The sequence below is a fragment of the Pleurodeles waltl genome, chromosome 3_1 (assembly GCF_031143425.1).
Source record: "Pleurodeles waltl isolate 20211129_DDA chromosome 3_1, aPleWal1.hap1.20221129, whole genome shotgun sequence".
In the NCBI taxonomy this organism is placed as follows: Eukaryota; Metazoa; Chordata; class Amphibia; order Caudata; family Salamandridae; genus Pleurodeles; species Pleurodeles waltl.
In genome coordinates this window covers 932,339,662-932,363,634 of record NC_090440.1, presented here as the reverse complement: position 1 = coordinate 932,363,634, position 23,973 = coordinate 932,339,662, and the positions used below count along the sequence as shown (strand labels likewise).

General features: G+C 44.0%; 1 protein-coding gene across 5 annotated transcripts in view; it reads left to right on the top strand.

Annotated features, from left to right (window-relative positions):
* SRRM1 (serine and arginine repetitive matrix 1) overlaps nucleotides 1-14,744 on the top strand; it is a 657,402-nt gene extending 642,658 nt beyond the window's left edge. For 3 of the 5 annotated variants that reach the window (XM_069223935.1, XM_069223934.1, XM_069223932.1), the window contains one exon: nucleotides 13,795-14,081. In XM_069223935.1, the coding sequence (XP_069080036.1) occupies nucleotides 13,795-13,899 (105 nt within the window). In that variant the 3' untranslated portion in view covers nucleotides 13,900-14,081. Of the gene's footprint in view, nucleotides 1-13,794 lie in introns of all 5 variants that reach the window. The other 2 variants (XM_069223933.1, XM_069223931.1) reach the window with 1 other exon arrangement.
* Nucleotides 14,745-23,973: the final 9,229 nt, after the last annotated feature.

Genomic DNA, 23,973 nt, shown 5'->3' with positions numbered 1-23,973 from the left:
TTCCCAGTGGTAACAAATAAAAAAAATACCTCCCAACGGCGGTGCAGGCATCTTTGTAGAGTGTCTCTGTTGACCACTCATTAAAGCACCTTTTCAACCCATGCATAGCACAAGATGCAAACATCTAATGTTATTTACAGCCTTCTTGACTGCTATCACGTCTTTAAGGCAAGTTAGTCATCACCAGGCCCTCGCAACAGAGCTATATCTACAAATACACAAGGACAGAGTAGTTGCAGAATAAACCCATAGTTTATCTCAAAATGGTATCACACTTTCACATTAACCAAACCATACACTTAACTGCATTTTTCCAGAAGTCTAAAATAAAGGCAGATAGAGCACTACATACACTGGATATTAGAAGGGCAATTATATGCTACTGGAAATCAAGAAGGGGAACTAATTTTTAAACTTATTTATATAAGCAAAGGTTCTCCAGACACCAAACAAATCATTGTGAGATGGAAGGTCTAACAGTCCAGACATGTGACAAAACAGTAGGCAAGACTTTGGGAGAAAAGCTAAGGACAATTGATCAGGAAGAAGGAAGGACCACTTGCCTTCCTTTCCTGCTAAAATATCCTTAAACAACATCTGAATGACCGCCATGGGGTCTGTGCACACCTTTACAAGACATTACTGGGTAGACATTCGAGCCAGTAAAGAGGGTCAAGTGGAACAAACGGTATTAAAACAGTTGCAAATAAGAATACTACTGCTACAAATCAATGCACACAACAACAAACTGGGCAACCCAATAACCCCTTGTGAGCTTGGGTATCAACCAAAGTAAAACAAGGGAATCTTTTAGACATATTCGCTGAATAAAAGTAGATTGTCTGTTCCAGAGTGGTGACAGGCAGAATCAATATTAAGGCACAAGTCTATGATGAATGGCCATATAAATAAATTAGAAAGGGAACAGGTGTACACAATACTAGATTTATCAAAACCATTTTTTTTCTTTATGTTGAAAATAACTTAGAACATAGGGTGCATAACAAACAAACCCTGTCATACATTAATCATGTATATATGAAGTAAACAAATATTGAGATTTCAAGGTCATAGATTAGTGTATGTAAAGTCCACTCTTTTGTAGTTTTGGAATCACTCCGTTGCATAGATCAATTGATTCAGTGGAGAAGATCTAAGAATTTATTTGAAAAAAGTGGAACCAGTATTGACACTTCAGTCCCCAGTGTCAGCAGTACGTGAGACCACGTTAATAGTTATTAGTCTTTTGGGGTGAATTTAAATCTCCTTTAACTATTGTGGTCCTGACTTGCATCCTCATCATCATAGTGTGGTACTGGTTGGACCCCAAAAGAGCTTTAATGTTTTAGATTGATTTACCAAGAAACACTGTGTGACCAATCAGCTTTTTGTGGGGTTCTCCAGGATGAACAAAGGGAAGGCTCTGCAGAAGAGGACCCTGTCTGGGTGGTTAATCGTCTGCATTAAAATCGGCTATGCATGTGCCAAGAAACAGCCACAGAAGTTCTTTGATCCCATTCCACCAGGGCTAAGGCTGCTATCACTGCTTTGGAACACAGAGTACCTGTTCTTGAAATATGCCAGGCTGCTTCGTGGGCAACAGTGCATATGCTCCTGAAGCACTACTGCTTTGACAGCCAGGATTTAAGGAAAGGACATTTCACCCATTCACTCCTGCTTTGGCATCTATTCTAAAGTGAGGAATCTACAGTTTGAGAATCACACAAATATGTTTCTTGCCTTCAGTAACATTATGTTCGATGGCATCTGTCGCTGTAGATTCGCATGTTTTGCATAGCTCGCCATCTGGTGTTGGGCCGGAGTGTTACAAGTTGTTTTTCTTCGAAGAAGTCTTTCGAGTCACGGGACCGAGTGACTCCTCCTTTTGTCTCCATTGCGCATGGGCGTCAACTCCATCTTCGATTGTTTTTTTTCCGCCATCGGGTTCGGACGTGTTCCTGTCGCTCCGAGTTTCGGAACGGAAAGATAGCTAATTTCGGAAGATTTTCGTCGGTATTGTTGCGTTCGGGGTCGGCGTAGTTAGATTCAACACCGCGTCTAAGATCGAAGAGCTCCGGTGCCCTTCGGGGTAATTTTTTCGATCCCCCGTCGGGGCCTGGTCGGCCCGACCGCGTGCAGAAGAACGCCGATGGAACGGACCCCGTTCCGTTTCTGTCCCAAATGCCACAATAAATACCCCTATACAGACCAACACTTGGTCTGCAACCTGTGCCTGTCACCTGAGCACAGTGAAGACACCTGCGAGGCCTGTCGTGCGTTCCGGTCCCGAAAAACTCTCCGAGACCGTCGAGCCAGAAGACTTCAGATGGCGTCCGCGCCGACAGCCCACCGGGAGTTCGAAGAACAAGAAGAGGAGGGAACCTTTTCGATCCAAGAATCGGACTCCGAAGGATTCGACGATACACAAACCGTGAGTAGGACGTCTAAAACCACTCAGAAGAAGATTTACAAGGCCCAGGGGACGCCACCAGGCCATGGCTCGACCCATAAATTTGGTGACCGACCGTCGGCACCGAAAAAGGCCCAAACAGTGCCGAGATCGTCCGACTCCGGTCGAGACACCGGCACGCAGCCTTCTCGGGACCGAGAAAGTGCTGGAGACAAGCATCGACACCGAGATGCCGGTGTAGACACGGCTCGACGCCGAGACAGCGGCACCGAAGAAGATCGACGCCGAGAGGTTTCGGCCCCGAAAAAGAAAAAAGTCACCTTGGAGCCGAAAAAAGATGCAGACAGGGTTTCGGTGCCAAAACAAACTGCAACCGACCCAGTTTCAGGCTCTTATACAGAAGAGCACTCGCTAACCTCCCAAATGCAAAAGCATAGGTTTGAGGAAGAACTACACTCAACGGATGTAGACCATACGCAAAAGCGTATTTTCATACAGCAGAGGACAGGAAAAATAAGCACCCTTCCCCCTATTAGAAGAAAGAGAAGATTGGAGTTCCAAACTGAACAAACACCACAAACAAAAGTGGTGAAAAAAGTTACCCCACCACCCTCTCCTCCACCTGTGATTAACGTCTCACCAGCACAAACTCCATCACATTCCCCAGCTCACACCACCATGAGCCAGGGTGACCAAGATCAAGACGCATGGGACTTATACGACGCCCCAGTGTCAGATAACAGTCCGGAGGCATACCCTACGAAGCCATCTCCACCAGAGGACAGCACTGCGTATTCTCAAGTGGTGGCTAGAGCAGCACAATTTCACAATGTAAGCCTCCACTCAGAACAGGTCGAGGATGACTTTTTATTCAACACACTCTCCTCCACCCACAGCTCCTACCAAAGCCTGCCTATGCTCCCTGGTATGCTCCGGCATGCAAAAGAAATCTTTAAGGAGCCGGTCAAAAGTAGGGCAATCACACCAAGAGTGGAAAAAAAGTATAAGGCGCCTCCTACAGACCCGGCTTTCATCACTACACAGCTGCCACCAGACTCTGTCGTTGTAGGAGCAGCTAGGAAAAGGGCCAACTCCCACACATCTGGAGATGCACCACCCCCAGATAAAGAAAGCCGCAAGTTTGATGCAGCTGGTAAAAGAGTCGCAGCACAAGCTGCAAACCAGTGGCGCATCGCTAACTCCCAGGCACTACTTGCGCGCTATGACAGAGCCCATTGGGATGAGATGCAACATCTCATTGACCATCTGCCCAAGGACCTACAAAATAGGGCAAAACAAGTGGTTGAGGAGGGACAGACCATTTCCAACAACCAAATCCGCTCCTCCATGGACGCTGCAGATACAGCTGCACGGACAATTAATACATCTAACTATCAGAAGGCATGCATGGCTCCGAACGTCTGGATTTAAACCAGAGATTCAGCAAGCAGTTCTCAATATGCCTTTTAACGAAAAAGAACTGTTCGGTCCAGAAGTGGACACAGCGATTGAGAAACTCAAAAAAGACACGGACACTGCTAAAGCCATGGGCGCACTCTACTCCCCGCAGAGCAGAGGGAATTACAGCACATTCCGTAAAACACCCTTTAGAGGGGGGTTTCGGGGTCAGAGCACACAAGCCAGCACCTCACAGGCAACACCGTCCAGTTACCAGGGACAGTACAGAGGAGGTTTTCGGGGACAATATAGAGGAGGGCAATTCCCTAGGAATAGAGGAAAATTTCAAAGCCCCAAAACACCTACTACTAAGCAGTGACTCACATGTCACTCACCCCCTCCACACAACACCAGTGGGGGGAAGAATAAGTCATTATTACAAAGCATGGGAGGAAATCACTACAGACACTTGGGTTCTAGCAATTATCCAACATGGTTATTGCATAGAATTTCTACAATTCCCTCCAAACATACCACCAAAAGCACAAAATTTGACAAAACATCATTCCAATCTCCTGGAGATAGAAGTGCAGGCACTATTGCAAAAGAATGCAATCGAATTAGTGCCAAACACACAAATAAACACAGGAGTTTACTCACTGTACTTTCTGATACCAAAGAAGGACAAAACGCTGAGACCAATCCTAGACCTCAGAATAGTGAACACATTCATCAAATCAGACCACTTTCACATGGTCACACTACAAGAAGTATTACCATTGCTAAAACTACACGACTACATGTCAACTTTAGACCTCAAGGACGCGTATTTCCATATACCAATACACCCATCGCACAGGAAATACCTAAGGTTTGTATTCAAAGGAATACATTACCAATTCAAGGTACTGCCTTTCGGATTAACAACCGCACCAAGAGTCTTTACCAAATGTCTAGCGGTAGTCGCTGCACACATCAGAAGGCAGCAAATACATGTGTTCCCATATCTAGACGACTGGCTAATCAAGGCCCATTCGTTAATAGAGTGCTCAAATCACACAAATCAGATCATACAAACCCTCTTCAAACTAGGGTTCACCGTCAACTTCACGAAATCCAACATTCTGCCGTGCAAGGTACAACAATACCTAGGAGCCATAATAGACACAACAAAAGGAGTAGCCACTCCAAGTCCCAAAGAATTCAAAATTTCAACACCATCATACAACGCATGTATCCAACACAAAAGATACAAGCAAAGATGATATTACAACTCCTAGGCATGATGTCTTCCTGCATAGCCATTGTCCCAAACGCAAGACTGCACATGAGGCCCTTACAACAGTGCCTAGCATCACAGTGGTCTCAAGCACAGGGTCATCTTCTAGATCTGGTGTTAATAGACCGCCAAACTTACCTCTCGCTTCTGTGGTGGAACAACATAAATTTAAACAAAGGGCGGCCTTTCCAAGACCCAGTGCCACAATACGTAATAACAACAGATGCTTCCATGACAGGGTGGGGAGCACACCTCGATCAACGCAGCATACAAGGACAATGGAACGTACATCAAACAAAACTGCATATAAATCACCTAGAACTTCTAGCAGTTTTTCAAGCACTAAAAGCTTTCCAACCAATAATAGTTCACAAATACATTCTCGTCAAGACAGACAACATGACAACAATGTATTATCTAAACAAGCAAGGGGGGACACACTCCACGCAGTTAAGCCTGCTAGCACCAAAAATTTGGCGTTGGGCAATTCACAACCAAATTCGCCTATTAGCACAATTTATACCAGGGATCCAAAATCAACTCGCAGACAACCTCTCTCGAGATCACCAACAGGTCCACGAATGGGAAATTCACCCCCAAATTCTGAACACCTATTTCAAACTCTGGGGAACACCTCAAATAGACTTGTTTGCGACGAAGGAGAACGCAAAATGCCAAAACTTCGCATCCAGATACCCACACAAACAGTCCCAAGGCAATGCCCTATGGATGAACTGGTCAGGGATATTTGCTTACGCTTTTCCTCCTCTCCCTCTCCTTCCTTACCTGGTAAACAAACTCAGTCAAAACAAACTCAAACTCATATTAATAGCACCAACTTGGGCAAGGCAACCCTGGTACACAACGCTGCTAGACCTATCAGTAGTACCCTACATCAAATTGCCCAACAGGCCAGATCTGTTGACACAACACAACCAAAAGATCAGACACCCAGATCCAGCATCGCTGAATCTAGCAATCTGGCTCCTGAGATCCTAGAATTCGGGCACTTACAACTTACCCAAGAATGTATGGAAGTCATAAAGCAAGCCAGAAGGCCATCCACCAGGCACTGCTATGCAAGTAAATGGAAGAGGTTTGTTTGCTACTGCCATATTAATCAAATACAACCATTACACACAACTCCAGAACATGTAGTGGGTTACTTGCTTCACTTACAAAAATCTAACCTGGCTTTCTCTTCCATTAAAATACACCTTGCAGCAATATCTGCATACCTGCAGACTACCTATTCAACTTCCCTATATAAGATACCAGTCATTAAAGCATTCATGGAGGGCCTTAGGAGAATTATACCACCAAGAACACCACCTGTTCCTTCATGGAACCTAAATGTTGTCCTAACTAGACTTATGGGTCCACCTTTTGAACCCATGCACTCCTGCGAAATACAGTTCCTAACCTGGAAGGTTGCATTTCTCATCGCCATTGCTTCCCTAAGAAGAGTAAGCGAGATTCAGGCGTTTACAATACAAGAACCTTTTATACAACTACACAAGAATAAGGTCGTCCTAAGGACTAATCCTAAATTTTTGCCAAAGGTTATTTCACCGTTCCATCTAAATCAAACAGTGGAACTTCCAGTGTTCTTTCCACAGCCAGATACCGTAGCTGAAAGGGCACTACATACATTAGATGTCAAAAGAGCATTAATGTATTACATTGACAGAACAAAGAACATCAGAAAGACTAAACAACTATTTATTGCATTTCAAAAACCTCATGCAGGAAACCCAATATCAAAACAAGGTATAGCCAGATGGATAGTTAAATGCATCCAAATCTGCTACCTTAAAGCTAAACGACAGCTGCCCATTACACCAAGGGCACACTCAACCAGAAAGAAAGGTGCTACCATGGCCTTTCTAGGAAACATCCCAATGCAAGAAATATGTAAGGCAGCCACATGGTCTACGCCTCACACATTCACCAAGCACTACTGTGTAGATGTGTTATCCGCACAACAAGCCACAGTAGGTCAAGCCGTATTAAGAACATTATTTCAAACTACTTCCACTCCTACAGGCTGAGCCACCGCTTTTGGGGAGATAACTGCTTACTAGTCTATGCAAAACATGCGTATCTACAGCGACAGATGCCATCGAACTGAAAATGTCACTTACCCAGTGTACATCTGTTCGTGGCATCAGTCGCTGTAGATTCGCATGTGCCCACCCGCCTCCCCGGGAGCCTGTAGCAGTTTGGAAGTTACCTTCAACTATTTATATATGTATCATCCCAACCTTAAATAGGTACATACTTAGTCACTCCATTGCATGGGCACTATTACTACAATTCAACTCCTACCTCACCCTCTGCGGGGAAAAACAATCGAAGATGGAGTCGACGCCCATGCGCAATGGAGACAAAAGGAGGAGTCACTCGGTCCCGTGACTCGAAAGACTTCTTCGAAGAAAAACAACTTGTAACACTCCGGCCCAACACCAGATGGCGAGCTATGCAAAACATGCGAATCTACAGCGACTGATGCCACGAACAGATGTACACTGGGTAAGTGACATTTTCATTCTGGGAGATGCTCTATCTAACTGCAGATGTCCCACTTCCCCGTTCTGTGGTATGATGGTCTCTTCTTTTAACATCTCAAACGTTTGCAAGCTAGAAATGTCCACACTGGTACCAACATTTGTTTATGCTCTACATCTGGTGATGCAGAAAGGGAAATATAAGAAACAGACTTTAGTATGCATGGATGGCACTTATATGCAGCTCTGCTCATCCCTTCTGAAGCAGTACGGAGCAATCACAGTGTCAGTAGCACACAAGAGTAATGTTGAAAAAGGTTTCCAGATCAATTCTAGTTCCTGAATTTCACCAGAACTAGTTATTACTTTTTGTCAGATCACCCGCTCTGCTAAACACCATCTTTCTACATGCATACTATTGGTATTTCAGTACCTTTTTTAGGTTCCGTAATATAACTCGTGCATGTTGATTTTTAAATCTGTGGAGAACCAATTTGTCTTCTGTAGTAACCCAAACAGCAACGTTAAACTAATACATCAAGGTGAGCTGTTCATTTGTGTCAGTATCTGCACCCATTTTCCTGCTAATGCTGGAAGGATGTGGGATATTTGTGACCTTACAAGGTATTCACATAGCCACATATGTCTGTGCAAGAGCCCAGCTGTTCCTTTTACAATCTGTTCTCCTGCAACCTTAATACATTTCCCAAAATTGATAATGTGTGGGATCCTCTGTACTGTAAATAATAGCTAATAATATGGTGAGTAACCTTTCCTTATTAATTCGTATTTCCATTTTCTGTATTTTTGTTGTAATTTTACAGAACGTTCATTTTATTAAACAAGCAGAAGATTGTTTTTTACTTTGCATTGTTTCTCACTTAACAAGTAAACCCATTCCAGTCCTATTTTGGACACGTAAACATAAGTTGTTTAACCCCTTGACAGCCAAGGACGTAACAGCTACGTCCTTAGTTGCGAGGCTGAGGCACCAAGGACGTAACCATTACGTCTTGGTACCGGCTCATGGGGGCAGCGGTAGCGCCCCCACTGCAGGGATGGAAGGGAATCGCTTCCCCTTCCACCCCTGCACTTTCCTCCCCCCCCCATCGCGATCGTGCACTGACTGCATCAGAGGCCTGTCCCTCCGCGATGGAAGCTGAGCTTCCAGCACTGATCGGAAGAGAAATGCTTTTGCATTTCTCCTCCGATCACTGGAGGGGGCCGAGAAAGGCATGAGAGAAGAGGAAAGGGCTTTCCTCTCCTTTCATGTCTCTCTCAGCATTTCTGCTGCCCGATCACGATGCCACTAGACACTGGGGATTTTTTTTTTCTCAATTGACATAAGGGGAGCGGCCCCTTGGACAAGGGCTGCTAAATTATTTTTAGGCCATTCCTGCCCCCCTGGGGCAGATCGGAAACCCCCTAGACACAGGGATAATTTTCTTTTGTTGTTGTTTATTTATGTTTTCTATATGTGGGGAGCGACCCCTTAGGCAAGGGTTGCTTCCCGGGGGGCCAAATTAATTTTAGGCCATTTCTGGCCCCATCCCCACAATAGTAGGGTGGTGGCTGTCAATCAGTATGGGCCTGGTTATGTCTCCACCCCAACTGAAGGGGGTAGCAGTCTTTCAGCTCCCCCACCGCACACTAAAACATCTTATCACATGGCAAGCAAGAGGACATTTGAATATATTGGGTTTTGGTTTTACATTTGGGTCATGAGAGCTTGGCTAACTCTCAAAATCGTCCCACTTGGAATGGTGAGGGCTGCACTTTTTGGCCTTTGGGACGCTGCCATGTAGAAAAATCCACAAGACCTAGATACATCTGAAAACTAAACCTCTGTGTGAGTCCAGGGTGGTGTGCTTCACATACATCCGTTTTCTTACCCACAATGCCCTGCAAACCTCCAACTTTGCTGGAAACCACACATTTTCCCGCACATTTTTTTGAAGGAACCTTCTGGAATCTGCAGAAACCCACACAATTCCTACTACCTAGCATTGTCTCATCTATAACGATAAAAATTCAGCTGCATTTGTCATCCTAAAAATTTTTTTTTTTTTTTTTTTTCAAACCACCCTTTTGGACCCTCTTTGGTTCCCCCTCAATTTCAACACGTTTTTGGCTCTTCCTTGTCACAGGCACTTGGCTCACCTACACAAGTGAGGTATAACTTTTACCCGGAGACTGAGGGAACGTTTGTCCTGGTGCAGTGATCCCACACAGAAATGTAAGAAAATGTGATTTTTTTTTTTTGTTATTTTTTTTTTAGCTAAATTTCAGGTTTGCTGAGGATTCTGGGTAAGAAAACATTGGGGGATCCACGCAAGTCACACCTCCCTGGTCTCACTTGGGTGTCTAGTTTTCAGAAATGTCTGGGTTTGGTAGGTTGCCCTAGATCTGACCCTCCCCCCCCACCCCGCCCCCCTCCAACTGCAGAAAAAAGTCATTTTGGTGTGTTTTGGGACATTCCCTGTCACGGGCGCTAGGCCTCCTCCCACAAGTGAGGTACCATTTTTATCGGGAGACTTGGGTGGAATGCTGGGTGGAAGGAAATTTGTGGCTCCTCTTAGATTCCAGAACTTTCTATCACCGAAATGTGAGGAAAAATCGTTTTTTGGGGCAAAGTTTGAGGTTTGCAACGGATTCTGGGTAACAGAACCTGGTGAGAGCCATCTTGGATTCGCCTAGGTATCTAGTTTTTAAAAATGTGCGGGTTTGGTAGGTTTCCCTAGGTGCCGGCTGAGCTACAGGCCAAAATCTACAGCTAAGCACTTTGTAAAAAAACACACCAGATTTCAATGTAAAAATGCGATGTGTCCATGTTGCGTTTCCTGTCACGAGCATTAGGCCTACCCACGCAAGTGAGGTACAATTTTTATCAGGAGACTTAAGGGAACACAGAATAGCAAAACAAGTGTTATTGCCCCTTGTCTTTCTCTACATTTTTTCCTTCCAAATGTAAGACAGTGTTTAAAAAGATGTCTATTTGATAAATGCCCTGTAATTCACATGCTACTATGGGCACCCCGGAATTCAGAGATGTGCAAATAACCACTACTTCTCAACACCTTATCTTGTGCCCATTTTGGAAATACAAAGGTTTTCTTGATACCTATTTTTCACTCTTTATATTTCAGCAAATGAATTGCTGTACACCCGGTATTGAATGAAAACCCATTGCAAGGTGAAGCTCATTTATTGGCTCTGGGTACCTAGGGTTCTTGAGGAACCTACAAGCCCTATATATCCCCCCAACCAGAAGAATCCAGCAGACGTAATGGTGTATTGCTTTCAAAAATCTGACATTGCAGGAAAATGTTAGAGTAAAACGTGGAGAAAAATGGCTGTTTTTCTTTTTTTTTTTTTTTACGTCAATTTCAATATTTTTATTTCAGCTGTTATCTTCTGTGGGAAACCCTTGTAGGATCTACACAAATTACCCCTTGCTGAATTCAGAATTTTGTCTACATTACAGAAATGTTTAGCTTACTGGGATCCAGCATTGGTTTCACACCCATTTCTGTCACTAACTGGAAGGAGGCTGAAAGCACAAAGAATAGCGAAAAGGGGGTATGTCCCAGTAAAATGCCAAAATTGTGTTTAAAATGGGGTTTTGTGATTCAAGTCTGCCTGTTCCTGGAAGCTGGTTCTTTTAGCACCACAACCCCTTTGTTGATGCCATTTTCAGGGGGAAAACCACAAGCCTACTTCTGCAGCCCTTTATTCCCTTTTTTTTTTTTTTTTTGACCGAACTTTTCGCAGTATTTTGGCTAATTTCTTGGTCTCCTTTAGAGGAACCCACAACGTCTGGGTACCTCTAGAATCCCTAGGATGTTGGAAAAATGGACGCAAATTTGGCGTGGGTAGCTTATGTGGACAAAGTTATGAGGGCCTAAGCGCAAACTGCCCCAAACAGCCAAAAAGTGTCTTGGCACCTGAGGGGGAAAAGGCCTGGCAGCAAAGGGGTTAAAACAGTTCATTCTACTGTCACAGTTTATGCTGAAGTTAAATGTAAAGAGAATTAGATTAGTAAACCTGTCTTTATGGAAGTGTTTTGATGGCGTCCCGTTGATGTCGGATTGAATTTAATAATGCCGGATGCTTGCATGGTTTTCATTCATCAGTATGAATGGAGCAGAGCACTGCAACGCACTTGCAATACTTTTACCCGGTTAACTCCGTGTAGCCGGAAATCAAATCATAAAACAAGTGTAGGCAAGTACTGATTTACACAGGTAAACTAATACTTGCCTACATCAATGTTGTTTTATTTTTGTATGTATTCAATATAAGTTCCACAGAACAACAAATCGATTCGGAAAATGTAAGAACAATTAATTACATTATACAGATCATTCAGATAAGCTTAGAAAATTAACTAATATTAACAGATTTAATAAAGTGTATATAAAGTGGCTAATTGTGCAACAGAACATTTTAAACTTACTGTAACTATCAAGAAATTTGAAACTGGAGGCTAAAAATTCAATTAGTATCCTCAGGTTGAGTGGTGGGAGCAGTACAGGTGTATCAAACAGAATATGCTATGGACGATGTGTGGCTTCAATTCAATTAATTAAAGCTCCAACCTTCCTATTAAATTTAAATTTTTTGTTTTATTTGCAAATTAAATAAGTGTTTTTATTTGTGTATGTGTTTGATAGAATGTGTTTCTGTATTTTTTGTGTATTGTTTTGTGTTTCAAATCATAAACAATGTAAAGGCTTGGGCACCTGGCTTCCAGTAATGACTCAGGGCAGGGTCCCTGACTTAAAAAAATGATTCAGTGGGTTCTCCGGGTTCCAGTAATGATAAAGTGGGGGTCCTCAGAAGTCAAAAGGTTGGAAACCACTGCTGTAACACATTTACCTAATCTGTTTTTCAAAACCATAATTGAGTCAGAAATTGTGTATCTCTCTGTGTACACGCATGAGTCCTTTGCATTAATAAACTCAACTAAGTAAAAACGTAGGCCCTCATTACGACCCTCGCGAATGGGGGAGAAGTGGCGGTAATACCGGCAACAGGCTGGTGGGGAAAAAAATGGAATTATGACCATGGCAGTTACCGCCATGATCAACCGCCACTTCTCCACTCCGTCCGCTGGGCTGGAGACTTCGGTCTCCAACCCGGCGGCTGTCACCACATCGCCGGCGGTATCAGGACCCTGCATACTGCTGTGTATTTCATGTGCTTTGGAACCGCCACGAAATCCATGGCGGTAGGCCTTCCCTGGCACTGATAGGGGTCTCCCCTGCCCCCCTTCCCCACCCCGAGTCCTCCCACACCCACCAGAGTCCTCCCCCCACACTCCCAAACCCCCTACCGCCCCCCCAAAGGTGGTAGTACCACACTCCCCCCACCCCCCCCACATCGACAGACACCACCACCACACATACTAACAAACATTCCAGCAGACAGTCATACACGCACACATACATACATACACACATACATACACACATACATACACACACACACATACACGCGCACACACCACACAATGCCCCCTCCCCTAACAACGATCACCTTACCTGCTCCGGTGATCCTCCGCGAGGTGACGGGATCCATGGGGGTTGCTCTGCCGCCAGCACCCCATCACCAGAACACTGCCACACCGAATCATGGGACGTGATTCGGTGGGCGGTGTTCTGATGAGTAGAGGTGGAGCGGCCTCCACTTCCCCGCCGACCACCTATAAAAAAAAAAAAAGTACAGAGGGCTGCCAGCAGTCATAATACGCTGCACGGAAAACCGCCTGCACTGGCAGTCTTCAGCGTGGCGGCACCTCAGCGGTCTTTCCAAAAGACCGCCGACGTCGAAATGATGGCCTTAGTGGACTGGACTAGTACAAAAATGAGAATTACTCAAATGGAGAGTTGATACAAAGCTATATTACCTAAACCTATACTTTGACAATAGTGAAAGCAACACTTAATCTGTGTTGGCATTTTATGATATGGACCTACTGGCTTCATCAAGTTTAGCTAGTACAGTACCTGCAAGAGTTGTATTACCTTCCACTGTAACATTAACTAATATCTCCAGCTCCGCAATGGAGAGTGGCCTATCGTATACTAGTACATCATATTAAGTATTTAAGAATTGTACTGTCAAGACATCATGTGTATAATTGTTTTAGATACTTATTTTCATACAATCCTTCTCTGAATTATTATTTTTTATTGCAGGATTCTGAAAGTGATGGTGAGGAAAACCTTGATGATTTAGAAAAACACCTGCGAGAAAAGGCCTTGAAGTCTATGAGAAAGGCTCAAGTGTCACCACAGCCCTAGCTGCCATAAACTTAAATATTTGATATAATATATTGTACATTTTATTTGGTTTATATTCCTCAAATTTCAGTTTCACTTGCTACAATGTGTTTGAGCTTTAGATTATAACGTATGTTGTAATAGCTAGGTTGAGGTTTACAATATTAAAAAATAAATAAAATGGGCATGGAATTCCATCAGTGTCCACAGTGTACTAGCGATATCCTTTCACTCACCATAGTTGTGGCTTCCATAAAATTAGGCTACTTCAAAAGCTAAGGATTTACATGGAACATAAACCTGCTTAGGAGCCTGCAAAAACATTATTTATGAAGTCTTATAACAAGAGTTGGACACATCGGAGGATCTTGAAAAATTCAAAATGACTGTTGAACTCGGGTTCTTACACATGTTTGAAATTTGAACCACTGGTTAAACTTACAAGTCAACAAACTATTTGAATAAAAAACGTGTGTAATGTTGACTGTTAAAGTGAATCAGGTTCATACATTTTTTGTTATGTATCATAAAATTAAAGTTTTCCAGGACACTGTGGGTTTTATTGATGTAACAAGTTGATTTGGAGCACTGGAATTTAATTTGTATTTTATTATTAAAAATATTTTTTAAAGGAGAATTTGCCCAGTTCCCAAAGGGACTCCTTACATTAATCTGTTAAATACAACTATGTTGTTACCCCCTCCATGTTTAACTACGGTTCTTCCAGACTATCTGTATATGTCAGAACTGTGGGATTTAATGGGTAAATAGATGGACCTGGACAGTGAATATTGTTGCGTTTTTTAACAGGAGCTGTATAAAGCTTGTGAATTTAAAAAAAAAAGTAAATTTCATAATTTAAGAAACACTGGAATATTTGATTGTGTGTTTTTATTGCAGTTTTTAAAGTGTGACAGCTTTATTTGTTTTCAATGTGTGCCTGTGGTAACCCAGAAGTTTGTTTCTGATTGTGGGCAAGGTAAGCTCAGTTTGTGTCTGTAAAATAATATTGCATTAAATCCCAATATTTTCAGTGTTTGCTTGAGTCAGGTTGGGTACCTGGATAGAAAACAATTGAACCTGCCAGTGTCCTGCAGAGCCCATTTGATTAGGTTTTAATAATTTTTTGCTAAAATCAAAAATATTATTAAATGGTCACAAGCAACAAATGTTCATAATAGCAGAATGTGCCTGTTGGTGGGACCTATGAATGCTAACTGGACAGCAAATGATTATAAATGTAATCCCTTATTAGTTATTTAGGCATCCAATTTTCAGTTATGCTTATGAGATTTTTAAAGGGAGAGTGGCTTCCGTGTGAGCTGGTAAACAAACCACAAGTCTGCTCCCCACCGGCAGGAGCATTTTAAAGCTCATGGTCACTGTTTTTACTCCCATTTGCCGGGACATTTGAAAATGCTTCTGCCAAATGAGCGCAAACACAAATTTACCTGACATGCGCTGGTGTGGGCAGGGAAACTACTGTCTCTCAGGGGTGAGCTTCCCTGGACACAGTAACTGAGCCAGCCCCAGGGGATGGGGTCTCCACCACCATTAAAGGCTCAGGGGAGGGATCCGTGCGGCCTGCCCTTCTGTCTTAATTACGGCCCTGGTGGATGAGGTCTGCACAGCCTCTTTAGGGCTTGGGGAGTTGTGCTGCATGACCCCTCCCCTTCTTTATGCATATCAGCACCAGGGGAATAGGGTCCCCTGGGGCCTTTCTAGGCTCAGGAAGAAGGACAATGTGCCCCCCTCCCCTCTTTTAGGCATTTAGGCCGGAGGGATGAGGTACCCAGGGCCTTATTAGACATGCGGAGGGAGGTTGCACGCCCTCCTCACCCCACCCCTTTATTAAACTAGTGGCTTAAGGGATGGGATCTCCCAGAGCCTCATTAGGGGGTACATATAGTTTTCTTCAAAATTTTGTGTAAATCCATTCAGTGGTTTGGCTGAATTGGCCATAGATTCACATGCTTAAATCTTCCCCGTATTCGAGGTGGGCATCCAGCAGTCATTGTAACTAGTAATAAAACTCTTATTGCCTTAACCAGTAAGTACTTTTCCCATAGGAATGTTTAGCAATCCACATCATTTTGAGTACAGCCAAAGTTCAACCAATCAGAAGGCAGCTTCTTCCTCACTTCCCCTGTCCAGTGCACCACAGCACAGATTTCTTACTGCACGTCACGTAAGAGAGAGTCTCCCTGAGCTCTGCTCAGCTTTCTTTTCCAAACTTCATAATTTACATCAGTGACACCCAGATGAACTTTATCTCTGTGGAATAACTGGTTGCCTATATATTACTCTGACCAATTTTCTAAACATGTCAGAAGATTAAAAAAAGGGTTTGTTTCGTCCATGTAAGACCAGTGGGAAAATGAGGCTTTTCTCTGAAGATCCTCATAAGGAGTGCTCGTGTTGCTTGCACCCACATCACAAACCCAAATACTGCAAATATTTTCTGCAAAAACTCTGAAAGACAAAGGCAAAAATTATTATTACAGCTTCAGAAAAAGAAAACATCAGAAACTCCAGTCTCTGGAGCTTAAGGGTCCTTTTTTTAATGTTAAGAAGACACTGAAGAGAGAAAGACCTGGAAAGGATCTCAGTGAACCACCTAAAAACCTTCATAAAATGGCAGACAATAAGAAGCTAGAACAGGAAAAGTTGAGTCCTTCAGCACCTCAAGGCTCAACGAAACAAAAACCTTAGAACCATCAACACCTTTTGAAAGAGCACTAGCCTCTTCTGACACTATGAAGCCTACCTCTGAGACATCACAAAAAGCATGCAGGTCACTGGCTAAATAGTCAAGGAGACAGTCTACAGCACCGTCAGTAGCGAGGACATCTAGGCCAATGACTTTGGTGTCTATGGCATCATTGTAGGAAGTTGGCTCTGTATGCCTATTTCAAAGTAAGGAATAGTATGCACAGAGTCCAAGGGTTCCCCTTAGAGGTAAGATAGTGGCAAAAAGAGATAATACTAATGCTCTATTTTGTGGTAGTGTGGTCAAGCAGTAGGCTTATCAAAGGAGTAGTGTTAAGCATTTGTTGTACATACACACAGGCAATAAATGAGGAACACACACTCCAAGACAATTCCAGGTAAGTACCTGCGTCTTCGGAGGGCAGACCGGGGGGGGGGACACAAGTTAGCACAGAAGGTACACCCTCAGCATCATGGGGCGGCCGGGTGCAGTGTGCAAACACGCATCAGGTTTTCAATAGGTTTCAATGGGAGACCAAGGGGTCTCTTCAGCGATGCAGGCAAGGGGGGAGGGGCTCCTCGGGGTAGCCACCACCTGGGCAAGGGAGAGGGCCTCCTGGGGGTCACTCTTGCACTGGAGTTCCGATCTTTCAGGTCCTGGGGGCTGTGGGTGCAGAGTCTTTTCCAGGCGTCGGGATCTGGGAGTCAGGCAGTCGCGGTCAGGGGGAGCCTTGGGATTCCCTCTGCAGGCGTCGCTGTGGGGGTTCGGGGGGGGGCAACTCTGGCTACTCACAGTCTTGTAGTCGCCGGGGAGTCATCCCTGAAGTGTTGTTTCTCCACAAGTCGAGCCGGGGGCGTCGGGTGCAGAGTAGCAAGTCTCACGCTTCCGGCGGGAAACGCAGTTGTCTTGAAGTTGCTTCTTTGGAAACAAAGTTGCAGTCTTGGGTGAACAGAGCCGCTGTCCTCAGGAGTTTCTTGGTCCTTCTAGAGCAGGGCAGTCCTCTGAGGATTCAGAGGTCGCTGGTCCTGGGGAAAGCGTTGCTGGAGCAGTGTCTTTTAGAAGGGGGGAGACAGGCCGGTAGAGCTGGGGCCAAAGCAGTTGGTGTCTCCGGCTTCTCTGCAGGGTTTTTCAGCTCAGCAGTCCTCTTCTTCTTAGGTTGCAGGAATCTGTGTTCCTAGGTTCAGGGGAGCCCCTAAATACAGAATTTAGGGGTGTGTTTAGGTCAGGGAGGGCAGTAGCCAATGGCTACTAGCCCTGAGGGTGGCTACACCCTCTTTGTGCCTCCTCCCAAGGGGAGGGGGTCACATTCCTATCCCTTTTGGGGGGGATCCTCCATCTGCAAGATGGAGGATTCCTAAAAGTTAGTCACTTCAGCTCAGGTTGCCTTAGGGGCTGTCCTGACTGGTCAGTGACTCCTTGTTTTTCTCATTATCGCCTACGGCCTTGCTGCCAAAAGTGGGTCCGGGGCGGGCAACTCCACTAGCTGGAATGCCCGGTGGTGCTGTAACAAAGGGGGTGAGCCTTTGAGGCTGCAAGGGGGAGGTGATAAGCATCTCCACCCAGTGCAGGCTTTTGTTACTAGCCACAGAGTGACAAAGGCACTCTCCCCATGTGGCCAGCAACATGTCTCGAGTGTGGCAGGCTGCTAAAACCAGTCAGCCTACACGGGTAGTTGGTTAAGGTTTCAGGGGGCACTTCTAAGGTGCCCTCTGGGATGTATGTTACAATAAAATGTACACTGGCATCAGTGTGCATTTATTGTGCTGAGAAGTTTGATACCAAACTTCCCAGTTTTCATTGTAGCCATTATGGTGCTGTGGAGTTCGTGTTTGACAGACTCCCAGACCATATACTCTTATGGCTACCCTGCACTTACAATGTCTAAGGTTTTGCTTAGACACTGTAGGGGCACAGTGCTCATGCACTGGTGCCCTCACCTATGGTATGGTGCACCCTGCCTTAGGGCTGTAAGGCCTGCTATAGGGGTGACTTATCTATACTGCATAGGCAGTGTGAGGTTGGCATGGCACCCTGAGGGGAGTGCCATGTCGACTTACTCGTTTTGTCCTCACCAGCACACACAAGCTGGCAAGCAGTGTGGCTGTGCTGAGTGAGGGGTCCCCAGGGTGGCATAAGATATGCTGCAGCCCTTAGAGACCTTCCCTGGCATCAGGGCCCTTGGTACCAGGGGTACCAGTTACAAGGGACTTACCTGGATGCCAGGGTGTGCCAATTGTGAAAACAAAAGTACAGGTTAGGGAAAGAACACTGGTGCTGGGGCCTGGTTAGCAGGCCTCAGCACACTTTCAAATCAAAACTTAGCATTAGCAAAGGCAAAAAGTCAGGGGGTAACCATGCCAAGGAGGCATTTCCTTACAATCATCAACAGACTCATATCAGTGTCTTTGTCAACAGCAACATTGCCCATGTCAGTCTCCTTGTCAGCACAGAACACTGCTGTACCGCCATCAACCAATTTACTTTCGGCACCACCATCAATGCCAGCTCCAATGACAGTAACGATCATGCCGTTAAAGTAATTACCCTTGAGAACAGCTCAATTGACTGGCCTGCCAACAGTCATTGCTGAATCACTTTTAAGGTTGGAATAAAGTTCTCTTGGCAAGGTTTCACCTTTACCACCAGTGTGCCTTGTAAAAATGGGAGGATTGGGCGAAAGGAATGAAGGGCCTTTTGGAGATGAAACAAGTCCATCGCAATTACATGTGAAATGCTGCGACTCTGATCAAAGAGTTGAACAAGACAAATCGGTATAATTGCAAGGTGATTTTCTATTTAAATATTGACAGCAAGGTAGGGAGAAAGCATATGAGGAATTCCTTGAGTTTGATGCCTATGAGAAAGTCCTAGATGAACAACCCCTACAAGAACCAATGATACAAGCCTCTGTAGCTCTGGTGACAGATCTCCATCTAATGTTAAAGGACTTTTATAAAAGATTTCCTGAAAAGAAAGTACCTGCTATGCTTACCTCAGTCTTGTCAATCTCATAGCTCAAGTAGAGTACATCTGGCGGTGATTTCAATATTCAGGCGATCTAGGAATCAAATGTCCCTGTGGTCAGACAGACTGATAGAGAATTCCTAAAAGGACTATTTAGGGCTTAGTAAGGAAACTACCAATTACTTTGTAACTGAATACAGTTTTAGAGCAGCTGATAAGGTGGCCTTTTAAGCCCATACATAACGCTGGCCTCAAACATCTTGCATGGATATCAGCTGCTCTGTTAGCCCTTGCATCTGTGAAACTGGTGAACTACAAGCCTTCACAATGCAGGATCCGTACTTGCAATTCAAGAGGGACCGAGTTATCCTCTGGAATACTGCTCGCTTTATACCTAAAGTGCCAACAGATTTTCATCTCAATTAACCTATTGTCTTACAGTCATTCTTTCAGAACCCATCAAATGAAGCAGAAAGGGTGCTTAATACTTTAGATGTTAAAAGATGCTTAAAGCTATACACATAGAACAAAGACTTTCAGAAGATCTGGTCAGCTCCTGGTTGCAGCTACACGTACACGGAAAGGTCAGGCAGTGTTGAGAGTGCCTATAGCGAGACGGGTGTCTGCAGTCATAGCTCTGTCATGAAACCGCGGGAAGGCCCTTACATCCAAGGTGCATTCTCACTCAATAAGAAGCATAGCAACCTCTGCCGCTTTATTCGCAGGTTTCTTTGCCAGACATGCAGAGCAGCCACATTGACAAACCAGGCATATTTGTCGCTGCTGTCTAGATGCTTTAAACAATAAGTACATGGCAGTGGGTCACGCACTACTTTCAAATTTCTTTAAATTAGGTGCTTTTTCTTTATAAATGGTTACTGTCTGCTACAATTGTATTACTAATTTACAGGAGATACATATATACAATATATCTATACTCATTTATATGTATACATACTTTTTTTTAAACCGCCTCTACATAGAAATGTATTAAAAACAAATCTTCAGTTGACCACTGCTAGTTATTCCGATTCAAGCATGCGAATCTATTAAAAATTCAATACTGGAGAAAAAAAGCAAGTTACCTGTACACAGTGGTTCTCTGGTATTGATATCTTTCACAGATTGACATGCCCTCCTCGCCTTCAGTCGCTCACCTCATTGATTTCTTATTTAGATGGTGTGTTTTATGCGTTTGTGCTTCAAAATCGGAGGTGTGACGTCACGTGACTGAAATGAGGCAGAAGCTTCCTTCTGATTGGTTGAATTTTGGTTGTATTCAAAATGATGGGGATTGCTACACAATCCAATGGGATAAGGCAATGGAGTTTCACTACTAGTTACAATTACCGTGGGTCTCCCACCTCAACGACGGGGAAGATTCAAGCATGTAGATCTATGAAAGATAACAATACTGGAGAACCATAGTGTATAGGTAAGTAACTTGTTTTTTGACGTCCCCCTTTTTCTCCGCCCCTTGTGATGGACCATCCCAAAACTTTCCATGCGCAAACCAGAAGTAGCACTTTAAAAAAATAAAGATTTAAGATTCAGCAAACTGCTCCAAAGTTATTAGCAACAAAAATGGCACTTACTGTGGAAACACTCTCCTAACTATAACTACCCAGTGGTGACTGCCACTTGGTAAGATATGTATACATATATTTATATTTTCCAAAATCCCCCACTAGGCCTTCTTTTAACACAAAAGTGTATGAGAGCTTACCCAACACTCTTCTGGAGGAGTTTATCAAATTTGTTAAAATCACTAGTATCAACACCAAGATTTTTCAGGAACCTTATTATAGCACCCTATTCTGAAAAGTGTTCCATCTCCAGTGCAGTTCACCAACTGCCACTGTTGCTGGCAAATCAATATCTTGGTCACAGTCCAATAATGACCTATTGAAGGGTTTGGTCAGGGTTGTGGCATTTAAAAACAATTGGTGGAAAGGAGTGCAAAAACTTGTAAAGTTTGTTATTTTGTTAATTCATAGCTATTAGAAAGCATGTCTACTATTTCCTTTAAAAATTGCCCCTCCTCTTGTCTATTAAAGGCTAGGTGGGTTGTGAAAGTTTGTTCTAAAATTGGGTCCTGATTCTAAAACGTTTAGAAATCACTGAAATAAAATGGTTTCATAACATTCAGGTAGTAGATAAAACTTTCGGAGTATTCCTGGTTCCCCCGGCTCCCTACAAAGAATGGACTTTAGACACAAGGACAGTACACCTGTGGTATGATTTTGAAACTCTTCCTTATTTTTTCTTAAACATCTTATAATAGAGAGCCCTATGGATCTATGTGCGTTCCATTCCAAATGGTAGAAAAGGAACCTATAAGAAGGAACTAATTGTGGTCCACTCTGCACTGACCGTAATTGTTAGTTTCATAACGAGTATGTCCGAGGTAACCTGTTCACAGTAGTTTGTGTGTTTACTTGCTCACAGGAGCATACTATTTACCGGGGTGGAGGGTATTATGCTTGGGCCCCTTGGCTATGTCTAGCACACCCAGTTTCAAAATACATCCCACATATCCCTCAACCTATTCCTGAGCTGACCCCACATTAGATAAGGTACACTGATAAGGCAGTTCACTAGGGATCACTGTAGATGGGGCACCCACATTGGTGCAACACTGATACAATCCTACTGTTTCTGAAGCACATACTGCCAGCCACTCTGGTACTGAAACTTATGTAGAGTTACACATCAGGGGATAGCACTGTTTACCCTGTTAGTCCAAATACCGATATTTCTCTATCTTGCAGACCTCGTGAAATCTGTTGGTCGTTTTACTCAATATTAATGGACTTACTCATTATATGATGCATAAAAATAAGATTGTTCTTTGTTGTTCCTTTACAATGCCAGATCCAAGAGACACATCACTCTTAAACTGAAAGCTAGAAGTTCACACGAGACGGAGGTAAATGCCATGCATGCAAACAATCCCGGTTGGGGGAGGAGTGGCATTTTACTCTGGAAGTAAGTTGAGTAAGTCAGACGTCAGTTCCATAAGGACACTGTGTTTATAAAAGTAAGTATACAGTAGCAATCATTCTGAGTTCCCCTCTTGGGAGGTCATTTTTTTTCCAGAGCAATTGTCCGGTTACTGCTTCTTTTCTTACCAGCCAAGGTGATAATCGGAGGAGACGAACTTAATTTTGGATTCTTTGATAGATAAACCAGGCCATCATAGAACATATCTGATTGGAGGAAGGCATTCATGGGAGAACTGCGCGCCAGACCACGACGCAATTCAAATCTGCATTACTGAGGGCTTGCCTCCACTTCCACCAGGACACTGGCATCTTATTGTGCCACGTTATATACTCTGTTAAGTTACACTGAAACTGCAGGGATTTCTATATGCATATATTTGTGGAAGTTAAAAGATCAGGTGACAGTTGCACTGTCAAACCAGACCCAAACATTCACGTAGGATAATGACTGCTCTCCTCCCTTCTATGCTGCGCTAGAGAAAAACACCATCAAATATCTAGATATCTAAGGCGGTCATTATGATATTGGCGGTGTGGGCTGCCATGCCGGCGGTCACATAATGGACGCTTGGAGGGCCGCTATAGGTGACCCTCACTCACTGCCTGGCGTCGGTCGGCATTATCATCCAACAGGGCAGCCCTTGCTTTAGAAACGCTAGCAATCACCAATGGGCAGACCACAGATATTAAAAGCATTCTCACCCCTGGAGATGAGCACAAGGCATTATTTTATGTGGACAACATTCTATTAACCCTATCATATCGGGCCTCGAAAAATCTACTCACCTTATAGGGATACAGGAGTTAGCTTAGCTATTGGCTTGCAGACACGTGCCCTCGTCACCTAGTGACTTGTACCCTACTTAGACTGCTCTGTTTTAGGGCACTTATTTAATTAATTATTTTAAGATGGCTGCCTTGTTTTGACTTAGGCCCATGTTTTGATTTACCTTGTCAGTGCCACCGCGCTAGGGCGTCAATATCAGGCGACACACAAATAAACTGAAGGTGTCCGCGTTAGGGAATTGTTTATATTAATTACCGCCCCAAGCACACCTTGTTATCCATTGTTTGGGAACTAACCCACTTCAGGGGTCCAGGCAGATCTGTGTATATATACTCCTCATTTTATCAGATAGGTAGAGGGAATCCGACCAGATGCCATCGCTGCTATCGATGTGGCTCGTCCCCTTGACACTGACCCAGTCTTCGTGTTCCTGAGGAGTCTGAGCTAGAGACCTCATTCCAAGGTAACAAGGGTTGGGGGCTCTTCTCATGGACATGGCATTGGCAGATTGAGGTTTAACACACCTAGCTCTCTTCTAGGTTAGGACTACATGCTAGGGTATTGGGACATATCGTACACTCCATGTTTCGCAATGATGCAAGATGGTGGGGGTCTTTGTATTAATCACT